Source organism: Aulonocara stuartgranti (assembly GCF_965226115.1).
Source record: "Aulonocara stuartgranti genome assembly, chromosome: 1".
Classification (NCBI taxonomy): Eukaryota; Metazoa; Chordata; class Actinopteri; order Cichliformes; family Cichlidae; genus Aulonocara; species Aulonocara stuartgranti.
This window is the reverse complement of record NC_138939.1, coordinates 34,700,143-34,719,143: the sequence shown is the minus strand read 5'-3', so window position 1 is coordinate 34,719,143 and position 19,001 is coordinate 34,700,143. Positions and strand designations below refer to the sequence as shown.

At 38.7% G+C, this 19,001-nt stretch overlaps 1 protein-coding gene across 1 annotated transcript; it reads right to left on the bottom strand.

Annotated features, from left to right (window-relative positions):
- Nucleotides 1–2,715: 2,715 nt before the first annotated feature.
- LOC309706638 (immunoglobulin superfamily containing leucine-rich repeat protein 2-like) lies at nt 2,716–10,666 on the bottom strand. The gene is made up of 2 exons (XM_082533341.1): nt 10,412–10,666; nt 2,716–8,454 (listed from the first exon to the last, which is right to left on the bottom strand). The coding sequence occupies exon 2, from the start codon at nt 8,442–8,444 to the stop codon at nt 6,336–6,338; it is 2,109 nt and encodes a 702-aa protein (XP_082389467.1). The 5' UTR covers nt 8,445–8,454; nt 10,412–10,666; the 3' UTR covers nt 2,716–6,335.
- Nucleotides 10,667–19,001: the final 8,335 nt, after the last annotated feature.

Genomic DNA, 19,001 nt, shown 5'->3' with positions numbered 1-19,001 from the left:
CAGAAAAAAAGAAAGCACAAACCACTTTAACCCCTGACTTTGGCACACAGGTTTGCCTCTTTCATCTCTTTTCCCCTGGTGAACAGGACTGCCTGTCTTGAGTTACTGTTCAGGCTTAAATCGGTTTGATGTATGAAGGCCCGCAGTGACGTAAAATAATAACTCCCTGTCAAATGTTTTAAAACAAAAGTAACAAGTCTGTTAAGAAGTAGAACGTACAGATATTTATTTTAAAATGTAGGGTGCAAAAGTAAAATGTTGTCAGAAAAAAAACTACTCAAGTAAAGTACAAATACCTGAAAATTCTACTCAAGTTCAGTAAGTTTTTGTAATTCGTTACTGTATGTGTAACAAAGTAAATCATAGGCATTGTATGTGAAGTTTGTGTTTACTGAGATAGCTCACAGAACTCCCTCACACAACAGTTAGAGTGACAGAGTTCTCTTTGCCACAAATTGACTCCACCAGTTAAAACTACTGAAAGTGCTGCAGGGACACACTGAAGCCTGACCCAAAGGAACCACTGTGCATTTCTCAGTGCCAGAGAATAAAGGATGTGCTGAGAAGTTCCCAGTCGGTGACCCAAAGGGTCAGAGACCCTAGGTAGTCTACAACTTAATATGTGGTTATAATCTTGAGGTTGATTGGAGTGTCTATCACTAAAGTATCCCTGCAGAGTGTACATCACATTTCAACCAACCAAAAGGAACTCTGAAGAAATGTGGCTGCGAAAAGAAGATCCAATGGGATTCCAAAAGAAATATTAATAACAATGCAGGTCTCAGCTCATGTATGAAAAATATAATTTAATTTTGTTAAGCTTTACTTTACAGTATTGTTCAATTAGTCTGGAAGCCTTTTTAATTAGTTAATACTGACTTGCATGACGCACAGACTGATGGCAGTGATCAATGTCAGCATCAGACATGCAGCACGGAGTCAATAAGCAGTCCTAGTTTATTTTTGTCTGGGTAATGTAGCTATGCCAGCCCATACTGATTGGATATTTGTGTTCTCAGTGGTGTAGGAGGATTTTTAAGACCATGGACGGGCAAATTTATATATAAACCAACTTCACAGCAAAATCTCACAAGCTGAAGATACAAATATTTTATATTTACTCTAGTATAAACATTGTTTTCTGCTGCAGAATACAGTGTACGATCTTAATATGCTGTTAGAAGACTGTATGTGTGTTTGTTTTTATTTACATTTCAGCTTTGTCATAATATCTTATCTTATCTCATATTTAGATACCTAATTACAGTTTCCTATTAGTTTCCTATTATGTTTGCTGTTTTACATACAAGTCCTGAAGATAAATAAAAAAGCAAAAAGATAATGTGCTAGTAAATTTGCATATTTCTTTTTTTAGTCATTCCTTTAAAACTATGTCAATATTTTTTTAAAGAAAATTCACAGTTTTTATATGAATTTATTTTGTTGATGACTGTAAATTACTATCCAATAATGCATGCATCTTCTGGGCTCAGCCAATCAGAGCCAGCAGATTTCGTTACACAGGCATTTTGCCGTTACAGGGGCAGAAATATTGCTGTTAAGTGCCTTCATAACTTGAATTTTTCGTTAAATGGGGTATTCGTAAGTCGGGGTTCCACTGTACTAAGAATATTAAGCAAATATATTAAATATTATATGTTTTCATGGTTTAATACAGTTCTTGCTTGGTGAGTGAAAATATCCTGAAATGTAAATGTTTCAGACTGGGCTGACATCTTATTACTGTTAAAGAAAGACAATAAACTAAAAGGGTAAATAATGGAGGACATGCTGACCAGGGTAAGGATATACTACTTTACTGTAATTTAACAGTAAAAATTTCCTCCTGTGTACTCTTCCAAATACCAGAATTTATCATATGTTTAGTGTTTATTGATCTTATTATCTTAATCATTAAGCAGCTTTCTTGTTTGATCTAGTCATTAGTAAGTTTTTACTAAGAAGTCTTTTACTTCCTGTTTTTCTTTTTTTTAATGTTTAACTTACATTTTTAAGTAATCACATGATCATTTTTACAAGAACTTGTGCATCATCTTCCATGCATGTACATTTCACCTATTGCATTATTGTTTTCTGATTAACAAAACAATGTTAGTGCTTCAAGATGTGCACTGTGAGATAAAATTTGAATGAATAAGAAATTACTTTTTAAAAGTAAACAGGACTGACAGTTGAGGTGCATTACATTAGAGTGATAGAGAGACGTTCCAATGAGTCACAGTGCACGGACAAGTGGACAAGTTACACGAGAAGTACAGGCCAGAATGCTTGAACTGTATGGGTACTTCTTTGCTGCGGGCGTTCTCTTAGGTCCACTCTCAATTGCTCCATTTCATCACTAAGCATCAATTAAAAGTTGTTCTGAGTGATCATCTTTATCCTGTCATGAAACATTTATGTTCTGAAAGGAATGACTCTAGCCACATCCCAAGACTGGTTACTGAATAATCTGATGAATATAAATATGACACAAATTATATGCTATGGCCTTCACAGGGTTAGACACGTTAGCGTGCTGTCCACCATGGCATCAAAAGCATGACATTTGTTTGAAGAATGGCGCTTTGCCCCTGCTATGTGGATTAGAAGGACTTGGAGAATATACTGTAGGTATGCCAAGGTACACTGACAGCTGTGCTGGCAGCATGTCGTAGCCCACTTTGAATTTTGAGAGAGAGGAAAACAATGTGGGGTTTTTTCAAACTTTATTGAGGCACATAGGGCAGTTACAATATTTAAACACTTTGGTAAAAACATACTGTTCCCTTTATCACAGGGATAAAAAAAACAGAAAATAGACAACAAGAAATACTGATCTAAAGTTATTATTTGGGCCATTTATAAGACACAACATACTGTGACTCCACAACAGGCAGCATGCAGGTCCTCTAACACTGTGCCCTGGGAAAAACAGCAGGACGGACACATGACCCAGATACAACAGAGCAATAACAGAGCACACACACACACTCATAGGTGCTTCTACATTTGGAGTAGGGTGTCTACATTTTATCACGATGGAGTCTGTTTAAAGCAGCCTTATATTTGGAGTCAACACACTTCTCCTTATTGGACATGTTTACCGTATAGCTGAACAAAATGCTCACAGCTGCAGTACACAAAGATTTGATGTTTTTTTTATGAAACAACACAGTTTTCATTAACATTTAAACTCCATTAAGTGATTTTTTATTAAATTTCTATTTTAAGCCACTACACTCCTAATAGAAGCACACACATTTACTTTAAAGCAGAACATAGGCATATTTGTTAGTATTGATTTCACTACGCACATTGCTTTGCGCTGCAATTCATATGTGACACAAGTCATTTTTTTCCCCTTAATCAAACCTTGATTGTGACTGTTGTACTCATCCTGACAGGCAGAAACGTGTGCTCTCATCCATGACCCGCCTACTGTTATCTAGAAACAGGTTTAGCAACAGTGCTTAAAAATGAATGAGATATCAACGTTTCTGAGGTTACATAGGCTTCCATTTCTTGTCATACCTGCACTCATGTAAACGTGGATATAACCGTTGAATAACTGGTCTGAAAAAAACATTTACATGCAGGACTTAGTGTTGGTTAGTCATAGTGTGCACTTTGAAATTATTAATAGATATTCAGTCCCTACTGTGAAAATTTTACCTTCACACCACAGAAGATTTTATTCTTGCTGTTTTGGTCATACTGTGAATTTTTAACTCGTAACTTTCTGATTTTATGTAAACAGCATTTACTGGGATAGAGTTACTAAAATTTGGTCAAGTCCGTGCATGTTTTGTGGGGCTTTTTTTTCTTTCTCAAGATCACCAGTACTGAAATAAATTTTTAAAAAGACGTTTGAATAGTATACTTGCTATTGTGTGCATGTGTGTATATGTGTATTTTCATGTAGATCTGTATCTAGTAGGGGTGCAACAATAGACAAAATTCACGGTTCGGTTCGATACTTTGGTGTCACGGTTTGATATTTTTTCGATACAAAAAAAATGTTCATGCCTTTTTAATTTGTCATTTATTAAAATTATAAATATATATTTTACCCCAAAAGTACAGTTTTTAAATTTAATGTTGCTGAAACAACAAAGTAATAAAAAAAATATATATATATATCTGATTGAGGAATCACTCATCTTTGGAAAAGAGAGTTTATTACAGAGAAATGGCTCTTTCCAAAATAAAAGCTATACTATACGCTTCTTCTGGGCTATATTCTCAGCAGCATATTAAACATATCAGGTCCCCATAAGGAGAATCATGTGCTAACGGCTGTCTAAATGACACGGGTAAAGTTTGTAGCATGCGTGCTTGTTGTTTTTGTCTGCTTCCACTTGTCTTTGCACTAGGATGCTGTCGGCGTAAATGTGCAGTCATATTCGTTGTGTTCCCACCAGTGCTGTCAGTGTAAATCTCATTGAAATGACGTTAACGCCACAACACGGCAAATCTCCGTTAACGAGCTATCGCGGACCACCCTGTGCATGGGGCTGGACGGCCAACACGTTAACGAGTTAATTGCGCTAACACACTAGTTCCCACCAATGTAATTGAGCATTGCGTGGCACATCCAACATACTGTTTTACTTTAGTCCATGACGCGCTTACCATCAGGGTCATACGTCACATGAAAACCAAAATAGTTCCAAACGCCAGATCTGAATGAGGGTGGGGGAGGTTCAATTTGCCATGTTGCAAGGAGAGCTTAACTTCTGTCTCGCTAGCTCGCCCTGCGCTCAGTGAATCTGCGTTCGACTACTCTGCCTAGGCTGCACTGTCGTGCGCAGATCCACTGAGCGCTCAACACAGACAGCATCGTAAGAAGGAAAGTTGATAAAATAAATTAAAAATTTTGTATTGTTCGATACATATGCATACCGAACCGAAAGCACTGTATCGAACGGTTCAATATCGATACGAGTATCGTTGCACCTCTAGTATCTAGGTGCACATTTAAAAATGTAAAAGATTTTTTTTATTCAAAGAAGAAAACCAGGAATTCTGCAGATGTGGTCACAGTGCATACGTCCTCTATGCTTTTCAGTTTGCTTTCTTTCTTCAACTTTCTCCAACTTTTTATTACAGTTTTCGTAAATTCACTGTAACCTCGAACTTCACCAGGCAGAACAGATCTCTGCATTAAATACACTTCACCCTACAAGCGTGATATTAGAAAGTCTACACACTGCGTGGTTTGCCCACGTGTGAACAGAGCAGGCGATAGTGTGCCCGGTGATGAACATCACATCCTGCCTCCTGCACGCTCCTCACAATGTGCAGGAGGAGTGTTTTCAGTAGTAAATACACATCTGTACAGACAATCCCCTATTTTCTCTTACATGTGTGAAAATGACCAAATGAACTCTTTTTACCTTTAGTTGTTTAGTGCTAAGATCAATCAATGGTCACCATGGTGATAATCATGTTCTCACCAAGAAGAGAAACTTCTTTCCAAATTTTAAAATAATAATTTTCAAGTCATCTCTTAACAAGGTAGAAGTGTACAGACAATTCCTGCTTTGATGGAGGGGATTTTATCAGCGCGTTGTTGTCCTATTTGCTGCACTGGAGTGTCTGGAAAATTTCCACAAGTGATCAATAGACAGGCAACCAGTTGCCCATCCAATCATTGAATGCTGCAGCATGGATTGTTGTTTCAAGCGAGTATAGTAAAGTCATATTTCTATGAAACTGAATGGCACCAACAAATGAAGCAACATAACAATTAATAAACAAATGATAAACAATCCTGGATCCAAGATAATTAAATTCATAATTTAATTATCTTGGATTAACTGATTAACTGATGTAGTTTATTATTCATAAACTACATCAGTAGTCACATTTTAGGGGAAATATGGTTTCCAAAGTCATCATCTACGATAATTTAAACCAGGACACTGTGTTTCAGCTCCTCCGTGGAACCTTTTGATTTAAATTATCATGGTTTGGGTTAAATTCCATGGAGACTGGTCTTGCGCAGCTAATATTTACATAATTGCTAAAAAATGGAGCATCAGAGAAAGGTGAAAATATAACTGATATGTTAATTACAATCAGTATTAATGAAACAAATACAATCATTCTGGAGGATGTCATTTAGTTGTGTGGGATTGTAATTTTGAGGTGGTGGGGATGTTACGAAAGCAAGTTACATTATATCACAGGTAGTGATATTTACTTTTTAATTATTTTATTTGCATTTTTAATCACTAGGGTTTGAGAGTAACGAAATTTCTATTCTCTGTATGTCCTGTACATGTGGCAGAATTGACAAATAAAGTTGACTTGACTTGACTTGACTTGACAAGTTACTGACTGGGATATTTGTAATTAGTTGTAATATTCACTGCTTCAGCTCCCAGAGGCAGCCTGTCACTGTACTCAGATCCCACCTCACAGTCGTCCAAATTCCCCCTGCACTGAGACAAAGTAAAGGAGTCAGTCACCACACTCTCTTCCGTATCAGCCTCCTTGTCCCCATCTCCGCTCTCCGTCTCGTCTTCCTCTTCATCCAGCTGGCTGCTGTCAATCTTCTTCAGAGACTCGGCGTGAGGTGCGTAGATGTTGAAGTTGGTGGTGAGGTTCCTCTCTATGTGATACTGGTCTTTGGCCTTAAGGATCAGCTTGTAGGTCTTGCTGCGGTACTTGTACACCAGGTGGAAGCACGTAGCCCCGAGCAGAGGCACAGTGGACACGGTCAGGAGGCAGATGCTGACTGAGATGATGATGAAAAGGTTTGGCACCTTCCTTCTTGTGGTGAACAGCACGTGGACCTCACAGTCCTCCCCTCTGTAGGTCAGGCAGAGGGAGTAGTTGGTGCCTGGTCGCAAACCGCTGAACTGATACGAGTTGACGCCATCCCTGATCTTCGACCATTGCACGGCAGAATGTTTTAGGTCCGCGGTGACGCACAGATACAAGCCATTTGAAGGGGCTTTTTCTGAGATGTCTGGAAGGCCGTGGTGCTCTTTGTTGTCAGAGGTGGCATCAGCTGCCTGGTTGCCCTTTTGTCTGGCCATGAGAAGAGGATTGAGTCGCACTGTTGCCTGTGTTTCTGACACTCCTAATGCAATCACACCAAAGTCAAACATGTATTTAATGTCATCTAGGCTCCCGTTTGAGACAGGGCTTGAAATATAGCTCGTATTAGCCGTCAAGCCACATTTGCTAGATAGATATTTTGTTAAATCCTCATTAGGTTCGGAAACACTGTCTGCAGTTGCTCGGTGAGTGGGTATGATGCTCGTAATTTTTTTTCTCTGCGCGGCATTAAAAGCAGATGCTTTGACTGTTTCCTGGCGTGTAGAAGGGTTTGTTTTAGTGTAACTGGGTACTGTGGTCATTTGCTTCGTGGGTGTTGGTGTAGACAGCGCCATCACCTCAACTAAAACTGAATCCTCCGCTCTTCCAAGCTCATTTGTGGCAGAGCAGCTGTAGTTGCCCCCATCTTCCTTCCTGAGGTTTGAAACGAGAAGTGTGCCGTTATTAAAGACTTTGACTGAATCCGACTCGTAGGACGCCGAGGAGTCCTCGCTGGATTCTGCAGAGCCCTCCTCAGCAAACAACAAAGCCAGCTCCTGTTTTTGGCTTTTGCTGTGAATGCTCCACAGGACTAGTGGTTTTGGGTTTCCTTTGAAATCACAAGTCAAGACCAGTTTGCTGCCCTCATAGAATTGTGCATTATCTAGCACAGTCCATACTGTGACATTGGGGCTTGTACATTTTGTCTCAGGCAGTTTCCTGATCTCCATTCCTTTAAATTTCTCTGGTGTTGCACAAGTGATGGGACTGTGCTCAGTGAGTGATATGGTGGTTGTTGAAATCCAAACTCTGAACCATTCCAGGGAGCAGGTGCAAGCGAATGGATTATTATAAATCTGCAAATGTGACAAAGACAGCAAACCTTCAAATGTTCCTTCAGCTATGGTCACAAATCTGTTATTGTTGAGCCGAAGAGACTTCAGATCTTTCAGGTTGGAGAAGGCGTCCATTGGCAGGCTGACCATCTCATTGTGATTCATCTTCAGCATATACAGTCCCGTGAGGTTCTGTAGATCCTCCCAAGGAAAGTCTACTATTTTATTGTGGCTGATGTCTAAGTTTTGCAGATGAACCAAAGGCACAAGCGCCCCCTGTTCAATGGACACAATCTCATTGTGTGACATCCACAAGGAAATCAACCTGGTGACATTGTCAAATGTCCCCAGAAGTAGTACACTGATTTTATTAGCAGAGAGACTAATGGTCGCAACACTGGGAGGAAAACCCTCTGGGACTTTATCTAGCTCCTTGTAGGAGCAATCTGCAAAGAGACGGCTGTATTTAACCGAGCAGGTGCAGAGCTGAGGGCAGATCAGTCCTGTGGTGAAGGCTGTAGAGACCCACAAACTGAAGAGGAGGATGTATGTAGCTGCCATTCTTCTGTTCCTGTAAAATGGAGTCACAGTCCATCTGTTAGTGAGTGCATTAAATCGGATAAAAAGTGCTGCGAAAAAGTATCCGCCCCTTCCTGATTTTTAAAAAAAATAAAACCATCATTTAAAAACTGGATTTTGTATTAACTCTGGTTATCTTTGTTTAACTTGAACATTTGTCTGATGATGTGAAATATGTAAGTGTGACAAATATGCAAAAAACTAAAAAACAGGCAAATACTTTTTCACAGTGCTGTAAAAGACAATATTAAAAAGAAGAAACATTGGCATATAAACAACATGAAAATGGAGCGTGTTTATATAATCCAAGACAGATTTGTAAATCATTCAGAGAGTCTCCAAATGAGTTCAAAAAGCTGGAGAGAGTCCTGACTGCATTAACAAGCGTGCACACTGCTCTCTCTGTCAGTCTGCAGCCCGACAGAAGCTACACAAAAAATCTAATTTTCCCAACATTTACACCATTGATACAATGAGCTTACAGATCACCTTACTTTTAGCCAAACTGTGTATTTGTGCTTGAGACTTTACATGGAAAGGAAATGCACACAAAACATCATTTAAATAATTTGCTTCATAGCTTGAAAGGACTGATAATCTTTAGAATTCATGGAATTAAAATAAAATGAAGCTTTTTCTGTTAAAACAGCACAGAGGTGGTTCCAGCTGGAATACTGCTCTATGACTTCAAATTGTTCTTAATTAAAAGCCAAAAGCAGTGAAGTTTGAATGTTTAAGATCCTGGCCAGCAAACAAAATTAAACCAAAAATATAAAGTCTCAAATATTTACAGAGTGTCTCTGGCTCAGTAAATGTTACTGATGCTCTAACTGAGCCCATCTCTTGCAGATACAAGACTAATTATGGAGAAATTTCACTTAGGCATTGGAATTCCTACAGATACAAAAGCAAAACTGTCACTTTTTTTTCACAGTTTTTATAATTTTAACAGTGACAGACAGATTGACCATACCATCATCTAAAGAAACAACTTAGAAACAAAGCCACTGACATCTATCAGTCTGGAAAGTGTTACAAAGCAATTCCTAGCCCTTTGGGACTCCCGCGAACAACTTTGAGAGCAATTATCCACAAATGGAGAAATTTTTAACAGTGGTAAAGTCCGGTCCAGCAAAATGTTAATTTCTCAGTTATTTCTCTGGCTCAGTAAATGTCACTGTTGAACGCTTAAAGTTGATCCATCTCCTGCAGGCACACGAAAAGCTGTGGAGAAATCTCACTACAGTTCCTGCAGAGACACAGACACTGTTCCATGCAGAGAACATGAAATAATATTTAGCAAGCATGAGTTATTAATCCATTTACAATACAATGCTAACCTGTTTTACACCGTCTCACTTTTGTTCTTTCTGCGATTCACATAAAACAAACTGTACTGGAGAAAGAATGCCCCACCGCTGATATTCCTCAAGTTTCTTCTCTATTTCTCTTTAAATATTTTCACGCATTCGTGGCTTTCTCTCATGCCAGCTCTGTACTCTGACTAAACACGTTTCTATCGGAAATGGCAAACAAGGAGGAGCCCTGTAGCGTCTGGAAAATCAGGAAAGAAAAGAAAACAGTGACAACGATGTAATTTTCGAAGCTTCGAAGGTATGCGCTGACAAACTACAGTGAGTCAGTGTATCCTTCAAAGCAGCAGTGGTGGAGCTGAGTGCTGGGCCGCTGGGGAAAGCCTTTGGTTTCAAACTACGCAGCAGCCTCTGTCCTTGGTTCTGAAAGATGAGCAGCGCGTCTGCGTACACGCACCCTGTAATGTCGCTGTGAAAGAAACTGTGAAGCTCGCCACCCGCTGTTGGTCGACCAAAACACCAAAGTTTTCCTGTGCGCAGAGACTTCGACGTTGGGTCAGCATGTAAAAATAATGCGGGAGGAAAGAGCACACCTATTCTCTGCGTTAGCGGCCCTAAACCCGGTGACGTGCTTACCTGCGTGTGATTTGTTTTGCTTGTTTCTGCAGAGAAGCCGCTGTTTGCAGTCACGGCACCGCGAGCTTCAGGCCGGATGGAAGTTTAAAGCTGAATGTGACTTAGCTCGGCTCTCTGGCTGCCTCTACATGATGAAAACACGCGTGTCTCCTGGATATATGTCAAACTGAGGTATCCCCCCTCCTCACACACACATACACATCTCCCCTACTCATCCTCAGCCCCGGACAGAACTGCACCAGTGTCCCCCCCCCAAAAAAAAAAAAAAAAATTTAAAGGGGAATTGACCGGCTTGGTTTGAAAGACATGGCGACTGATGTGAGAGCTCTTTAAATGTGGCAGAGCTGCTTAATCATGACAGCAGCAGCCAGCGATTATCCTGCTGATCAGCCAGATAGTTATTCATCAAGTCTTCATGTGTATTTCAAAGCTTGCTTACTTATCGTACTTAGTTAGTTACAGTTAGTTAGTTGTAGTTAGCATCTGTAAATACGTATTTGTGCTTCTGATGGTTTCCCCAGAAATTGTGTGAAATAGTCGTTAAACCTTAATCTGAAGCAGGAAAGAGGTTTTGAACACACAGCATCACGTTTTCTGATATCAAACAAAACCAAGTTCCTCTCATGCCCACTTAAACCTGGCTCCAAAACAAAACATTTCACTCAGACTTCAATGTTAAAATATCTGAAATATCAAAGGAAAAAGCATTAAAAGATTTTAAACCTTCGAAAATGACCTAGACCTTAAAAACAGAGAACCAGTATATGATCATAGCGAAGAGGTCGGTGCATTTCTACCAAGTTGAAACAGGGCCGGCTTTAATCTTATCTAGTACCACTCTGAAACACAGGATGGGGAGCTGAGTGAGTGTATACAGTTCAGCAAGAGAGGTCTTTCAGCTGCCTTGGGATCTGGAGCTGTGAGGGATATACTCCTGTGTTCAGTCTAGCACAGCAACAAATTCAGAAAAATTTAGATTAGGAAGCACTGCTCAGGCATCACTAACAATGCAGCAAGTAGAACCTAGACCCTTGCTTTTGGCAGGGGTATCAAAATAAGGCACATGGGCCAGAACTGGCCCAGCAAAGACTCCAATCTGGCCCAGCTTCATGGCTTTGGAAAATGTGAAGGAGGACATCAGTTCTGGACATTTGACAAAATTTTCTGTCAAACATTACAGCTTTTGCTATACTCATCCTACATCAGAGTACTTAAGTAAAAGAAAAAGAACTCAGTGACTTTCTGTGTCATAATTACAAGACAGCCTGTGCTATGAGCTACCAGAACTTTTTCCGTAACTGCACATGTTTATTTCTTCCAATTTAAGAAGAAAAAGTCGCACTGACAGATTATTTACTTTTTAAATTTCTTCAGCAGCATTTCTTTATCATGTAGAAAAATTGAGATTAGATTTATTTTTATTGTATTAAGATATCTCAGGTTTTAAATATGTAGTTAAACTCCTTTACGCTGACAGAAAGGGGACTTCGGCTGGTTGTGCCTTGAGGCGACAGTTGTTGGGAACTGGCCCAGCTTATTATACACAGCAGTTGCAGTACAGATTACAAGGTTGACAGTTTTACTGCTGTTTATGTGCACTGCTGCTATCTTGGATTGTGAACACAGAGTTATTGGGAAAGCTCCAACTTTCCGAGTTGGAAATATGACTTATTAAAGGTCCATTTGAAAATTCTGACTGGGAACTCAAGAATATCAGCTTCTGACTTGAAATGGAGTGGACTGATATCAACATTATTCAAGATAATGTTAAACATATAATGTGATTCATGTTATTCACCAATTTACTTTGGTACCTATGAAAGCACAGATTAAAACACAAAAAACAAACAACCAGATATTTGTTTCAAAGTCATTTTTCAAAATAAAAATAAAAGGTATTTGGATGCTCCTTATTCCCCTCACAGTAAATCCGTATATTTGATTTACCACTGACTTTATGCTGGATGTTGATCCTGATGCTCTCATTTACCCAGGCTTGAGACCAATATGAGGCACATATTAGCTTATGCCCCCTGAGATATAAACATCTCAAACTAGGGATCTTTTTCATGAAGGGCAAATGTCTTAACCAATTGCTACATCCCCAAACAAGGGCTAGAAGATGAAATGAGAAGTAAGAGCCAGGAAAGACAGAAGTCAAACTGAGTGGTGTACATAAAGAGTAAGCTTTCATTATTTATTTTTATTTTTATTTAAAAAGGACAGTGCATATTGATGAACATATACCAGTGTAAATATGCCAGATTTATCCAGAAGGCTATTTTCCATCTGTAGTCCCTGACAGGTCAGACAAAAATGATATATAAAGAATATAGCACACCATCAGACAACAAACCCAACATGAAGAGATGGCTGTGTCACTGTATCAGCTAAATACAAACCTAAATATCCTAAAAGAAAAAAGAAATGGTTAAACAAAAGAGAAACAAACCCAAGCTCCTCACTAGCAGCACTAAAACAACACTAGGCTCAAACAAATCACATCACAACAGCTCTAAACTCTCAGGGCTGCTTCACACACTAACTGACCAAGTAGCTCTTAACCAGGTTATTACTGAGTGAGGCCCCGTGCACGCTGGCTTCTCAAGAGCAAGACTACACACACACACACACACACACACACACACACACACACACACACACACAGATCTACTGCATGTAACACCAGTACACAATGGAATAATTTCTTATGAAATATTCTTCTTACATAGAAGAAAAGATTGAATCATGTTGTGCTAGACTTAAAATTTCTGGTAAAAGTCTGCCACCTTATGGTTAAAAAAAAACCTTTTGAAAAGAATGTTTTGAGTCTCTGGTTTTGCTAATTCTGGCAAAGTTACTCCAAAACTGAAAGGATTCAGTTTAAATGTACTTTTTCTAAGACCATGGCATAATGAATGCTAATTCTTTCTCATAGTTTAATAAGACATTGATCTGAACTTTGACGAGGTTTGTTTGGCTTTTTGTCACACCTAAGAGGACAAAACAATATCAATATGTATGTGATGCATTCAGGGTCTGTTAGGATGCCTTACCATTTCATTTAATATTTGTGTTATAAAGTCTGTATTTGAGATGACATGTGCTCTTGTGAACACTCAGTATGGCCTAAAGCAGGGGTTTCAAACTTGTAGCCCGGTGACCACTTGCAGCCCATGTCACCCCCTACAGCAGGTATATTGACGTGAAAAAATATAATGCAATTTGGCCCTTAAAGTTACCGGTTTGTTAGGGAGGATTTGTTTGTTGTTGAGTGCAATGTTAAAACAAGTTCTTTGAAAGGCTAAAAATTATTTAATATGAAGATAATTCAATTCAATTCAATTCAATTCAATTTTATTTATATAGCGCCAAATCACAACAAAAGTCGCCTCAAGGCGCTTCATAGATACAGAGAAAAACCCAACAATCATATGACCCCCTATGAGCAAGCACTTTGGCGACAGTGGGAAGGAAAAACTCCCTTTTAACAGGAAGAAACCTCCGGCAAAACCAGGCTCAGGGAGGGGCGGCCATCTGCTGCGACCGGTTGGGGTGAGAGAAGGAAGACAGGATAAAGACATGCTGTGGAAGAGATAATATGAGCAAACAGTACAAACATGTTGAGGGACTGGCAGTAAGAGAGTTATTTGTAAAGAAAACAATTTTCAGCAGCAGTCGAAAACTAATTTGTACACTTATGTCTGCATTTTTATTTTGTTAAATACGAACAAAATTAAAGCAGAAGTGCTGCCACATCTGACCAGAAAGAGAGTACCAGTGTGTAAAAAGCTTCAGTTAGTAAGGAGTGATGAGAAAACAAAAAATAGGTTCACGTTTGCAGTTTTGTCTTGTTATACAATATTTGAAATATAAAAAAACAATTTTTGGAAATATTGGAGGGTGTTTTCTTGTTTGTTTTGTACTATTTGAACACTAAAGTGGCCCTCTAATGAGATGACAGTGCCAGCAGTGGTGTCATGGCTACTGAACGGACTCACGCGCAGACAGTTCTTTCTAAGAGAACAAAAGGAGATTTATTTACAACAGGGATCACGTCAGTGCTATATATATGTACAGTGAGTTGGGAGGGGGTTTTCCCTGGGTCTTTTCCCGGGTTGTAGTTGTGTGTCTTATTTTGAAATAAATTTTTGTGCATTACCATACCGACCAGAGAGCATTGAGCGGCAGAGAGGAGGATGTTACGCTCAATGTTGTTGGTGCATTTCAGGAGGACACTGCTAATAAAGTTACACAATTACACAGTGAATTCGGGTTTATTATTATATTTACAAAATACCACAGTTTTTGTCTTGGTCGTATCATTTTATTTTGTTGTATTTACTCCCGACACCGTGAAAATACATTAAACCGGTCAATGGTTCAAAAAAGGTTGGGGACCGCTGATCTAAAGGATATAACTTGTAAGCTAGAGAGGAAATGGCACCTCACTAATTTAGAAGATCATTTAGCCTGGAAAGATAGTTTACTGCTTTGTTTTGTTTTTTTTAAAGCCCACTGTAAAGCTTATTATTCATCACTGATTGAAAAAACAAGAACAACCCTAACGTTTTCTCCAGCACTGTGGCCAGGCTGACAAAATGTCCGAGCTCTGTTTAGCCAAGCACTTTAACATGAACTAGTAATGACTTCATGAATTTCTCTAAAAATAAAAATTTTACCATTAGAGAAAAAATGACTCATAAATGACTCATAAAGGCTTATAACACACAAGCCATCTCACAGACGTAGCATTATGGACAGCTATTTTCAGTACCATTGATATTTAGCTAGACTTTTTTTTTCTTTTTCTTTCTTCCTGAGTTAACTTAAGTGAGTTAACACACACCAAATAGTTAAACTGCATGAATGTCTTAAAGACATAAAGACCTGGATGACCTCCAATTGTCTCTTTCTAAATCCAAAGGTTATTGTACTCGGCCCTAAAAATTTAGAAATATGGTACCTAACCAGATTGTTACTCTGGATGGCATTACCTTGGCCTCCAGTAACACTGAGAGGAAGCTTGGAGGGGGTTTTTTTGACCAGGATATGTCCTCCAGTATACAGATATTAAACAAATATGTAGGACTTTCTTCCATCTGCACAATATCTCTAAAATTTGTAATATCCTGTTTTAGACTGACTCTGTAAAATAATTAATAATTAATGCATTTATTACTAGGCTGCACCACCATTATTATCAAGTTGTCCTAAAAAGTATTTGAAAAGCCTTCAGCTGATCCAAAATGCTGCAGTGAGAGCACTGACAATGTGCTCTAGTAACACAGAGCACATTTCGCCCAGACTCTTCATTGGCTTAAATTCTTCTCATCATGTACAAAGTCGTGAATAATCAGGCCCCATCTTATCTTAATAAGATTATAAAACCATATCACCCCAATAGAGCACTTTGCTCTCAGACTGCTGGTTTACTTGTGTTTATTAGGATATCTAAAAGTAAAATGGGAGGCAGAGCCTTGAGCTTTCAGGCCCCTCATCTGTTGGACCAGCTCCCAGTCTGGATTTGTTTCATGTGTGGCATCATTAGACCAGTTTAATAACATCAAATGAGTGAATAGTAGAATAATCCACTAGAATAGCTCAGTGAATTAAACATACAGTACCAGAAGTCATAATGAACTTTAAATGGTGCACAGTTTGTTCTATTTGAATCTGTCTTAAAGCTGCACACTGTGTAATCCATCCTTCTGAGGCAACAGTGCAATGTTCAACATGAGGTCAGTTTTATCATGTTTAGATGTGATCTGCCATTTCCTGAGCACAAAAGCCTGGTTTCAAATCTAATGAGGCATATGAAATCAAAGAGAAGTCATGTTTTCAATTAGCAGGCAGCAACTGTAGCATCACTGGGCCAGATGCAGGGAGGACTACAGTATCACGTCCTGTCAGGTTTTCTGTTGTCTCTGTGAAATGATCTGGTAGTATGGAAAGCTATTTCTTGTAAAAATTCAGGAAAACATGGCCCACACTGTGTCATGAAACAATACAATCAAATAAGTGTGAAGAAAAACATGGTAAATGTTTCATTTCAGCTTAACGTAGTCTGTAAATCACAAAATCAAATAAATTCATTTTTAAAAACATGTTTTTCGTAATGCAACTGGGTTTGATCATCAGTGAATTTTAACTGATCACCAACATGTTTGAGTTACCAGCAGAACTACTGTGGTCACCCGTAGTTAAAGGGGTTATGTATGTTGTAGAAAAGAGGCATAAATCAGTGTCAGGCTTCTTTCTTCTTTTACTCTTTACTCTCTGTGATTAGCTCTATGGCTCTATCGTCAACAAAATGAAACCAAAAGCCCAGAAATCATTCCTCCCGAGTAAGTGTTTCATAGTTTATTTTACAGTGGCTGTAGAGCTTGTGCTAAAATAAATTTGAATTTTGCAGTATTACCATGGACTCAATGTTACCTGGCTTGTGTATTGAGAATCATTATTGCTGGGTCTCATCTGGAACTCTTCCACTGAAATTCCTGGTTGTTGTTTAAGGTCTTCACATCCCACCTGGTCACAGCCAGTGACAGCCAAGACCTGAAGCTGGGTCTGTCAGAAGTCTCTTCCTGTTCATCTCATCACATTGGGTTTTTCTTTCTTTAATATTGTGTATTACTGGATTGAATATCCTGAGAGGATATTATCTTCATACCACAGCGTTTTCATAGTTATATTTAGTTATATTGGCATTCCATTGTAATGCAAATGTGTACATGGCTAAAAAGACAGTAAGTACATAACAATAATGTGGCTTTGAAATTTGACGTGGTATTCTTTGTGATGGTTTTTGAAAGAGAGGTATGTTTTAAGAGCCGTTTAGCTTAAATGCGATCTCATAATCTTCATTTTTAGTAAAGAAAAGCAACACAGTCTTTATTTTAATGATTTTGACACTGTACAGTTTTATTAATTTCAAGTTCCTGTTTGTTTATTTAAATACTAAAGACATGGAAACAGGGTGATTAAAAGAGATTCATAGGCACACTGGCAATGTGTCTGGGGTTTGTTGTTTAAAGCAGATAAAGAGAAAAAGAGACCTTTTTTTTACATTGTTTTTTACTCTTTTTTTTGGTTTACATTTTTGTTGCAAAGAGGTGAATTTACCAGCAGATGGCACCACAGTCCTTTTATGCATACTCCTCCCTTTACAAGTGCATGATGGCAAATATGTCGCAAAACATGAAGGAGCATCTCTTCTAGTCTAAACAAAATAAAATCACGATTTGCTTTCACATCAAGTAATAGTTTGCATCAAAGTGAAAAAAGAGAAAACTTGTCTTTCTGCTGTTATCTCAAAGTTTATTGTTTTTATCAAGTCTCAGTGGAGAGTTTTAATTGACCATTTCTTTATAAACAACATTTTAGTAAATACTTAAAGCAGTCATTTTCTGTTTTTTGAAGTTGTTTATTGAATTCAATGCTTCTTGTGCAAGTCGCAGCCAAACAACAAAAAAGCAAAGTGTTGCTGCCATCAGGCTTGTTGTTAAGGTTTTCTTTACATTTAATTGAACTGCTTCTTTTCTAATCCAGTATTTTTTGATTTTGGCCAGAAAGCCTGACCACTCATTAAAAAAAAGGTCTTGCTTTTCCAGATGCTTTGCAGGGTTACTGGTACAGTTAGCTTCTGATGACACACTGACCCTGTTTATGCATTAAAACACAAAGGTGTACTACAAAGTGTGATTAATGGCTCAGTGACCCATATTGAGCTCAAATACTGAGTTTTCTGTGTGGTGAAAGTATATCTGTTTTTACCTGGCCCAATGTCCACGGTAATTTTTGCTGAACATGGGAAAGATTTGATTTGTGAACATTTGTGAATAAAATATGGGCTTATGAGATTTGCAGATCATAGCATCCATCCATCCATTCGCTTCCACTTATCCTTTTCAGGGTCGCGGGGGGCGCTGGAGCCTATCCCAGCTGTCATAGGGAGAGAGGCAGGGTACACCCTGGACAGGTCGCCAGTCCGTCGCAGGGCCAACACACAGGGACAGACAACCATTTGCACTCACATTCATTCGAACATTCACACCTAGTGACAATTTGGATTAATCAATTAACCTATCCCCACAAGCTGCATGTCTTTGGACGGTGGGAGGAAGCCAGAGTACCCGGAGGGAACCCACGCAAACACGGGGAGAACATGCAAACTCCACACAGAAAGACCCCGGCCTGATGGTGGAATTGAACTCAGGACCTTCTTGCTGTGTGACAACAGTGCTAACCACTGTGCCACCGTGCAGATCATAGCATTCGGTTTTTATTTGCATTTGTGATCCAGCTTTGTGGAATTGGGGTTGTAAAGTGAAGATTCCTCATAAATGAAGAGACAACTACTGTAAACAGAAACAGAAACAATTAATCACATCTATCATAAATACTTAGTGGGGCACTTTCACGTGTTAGTTACCAGCAAACAAACATGTAACTGTTTATACAGGTGGCTGTAATTACTTAAATGTTGTTACACTGGGAAAAAAAAACAAGTCAATAAAGGAATATTCTAGAGGTCAGCAAATAAAATTTATAAAAGTAAAACATTAAACATGGTAGAATGAGATCATGC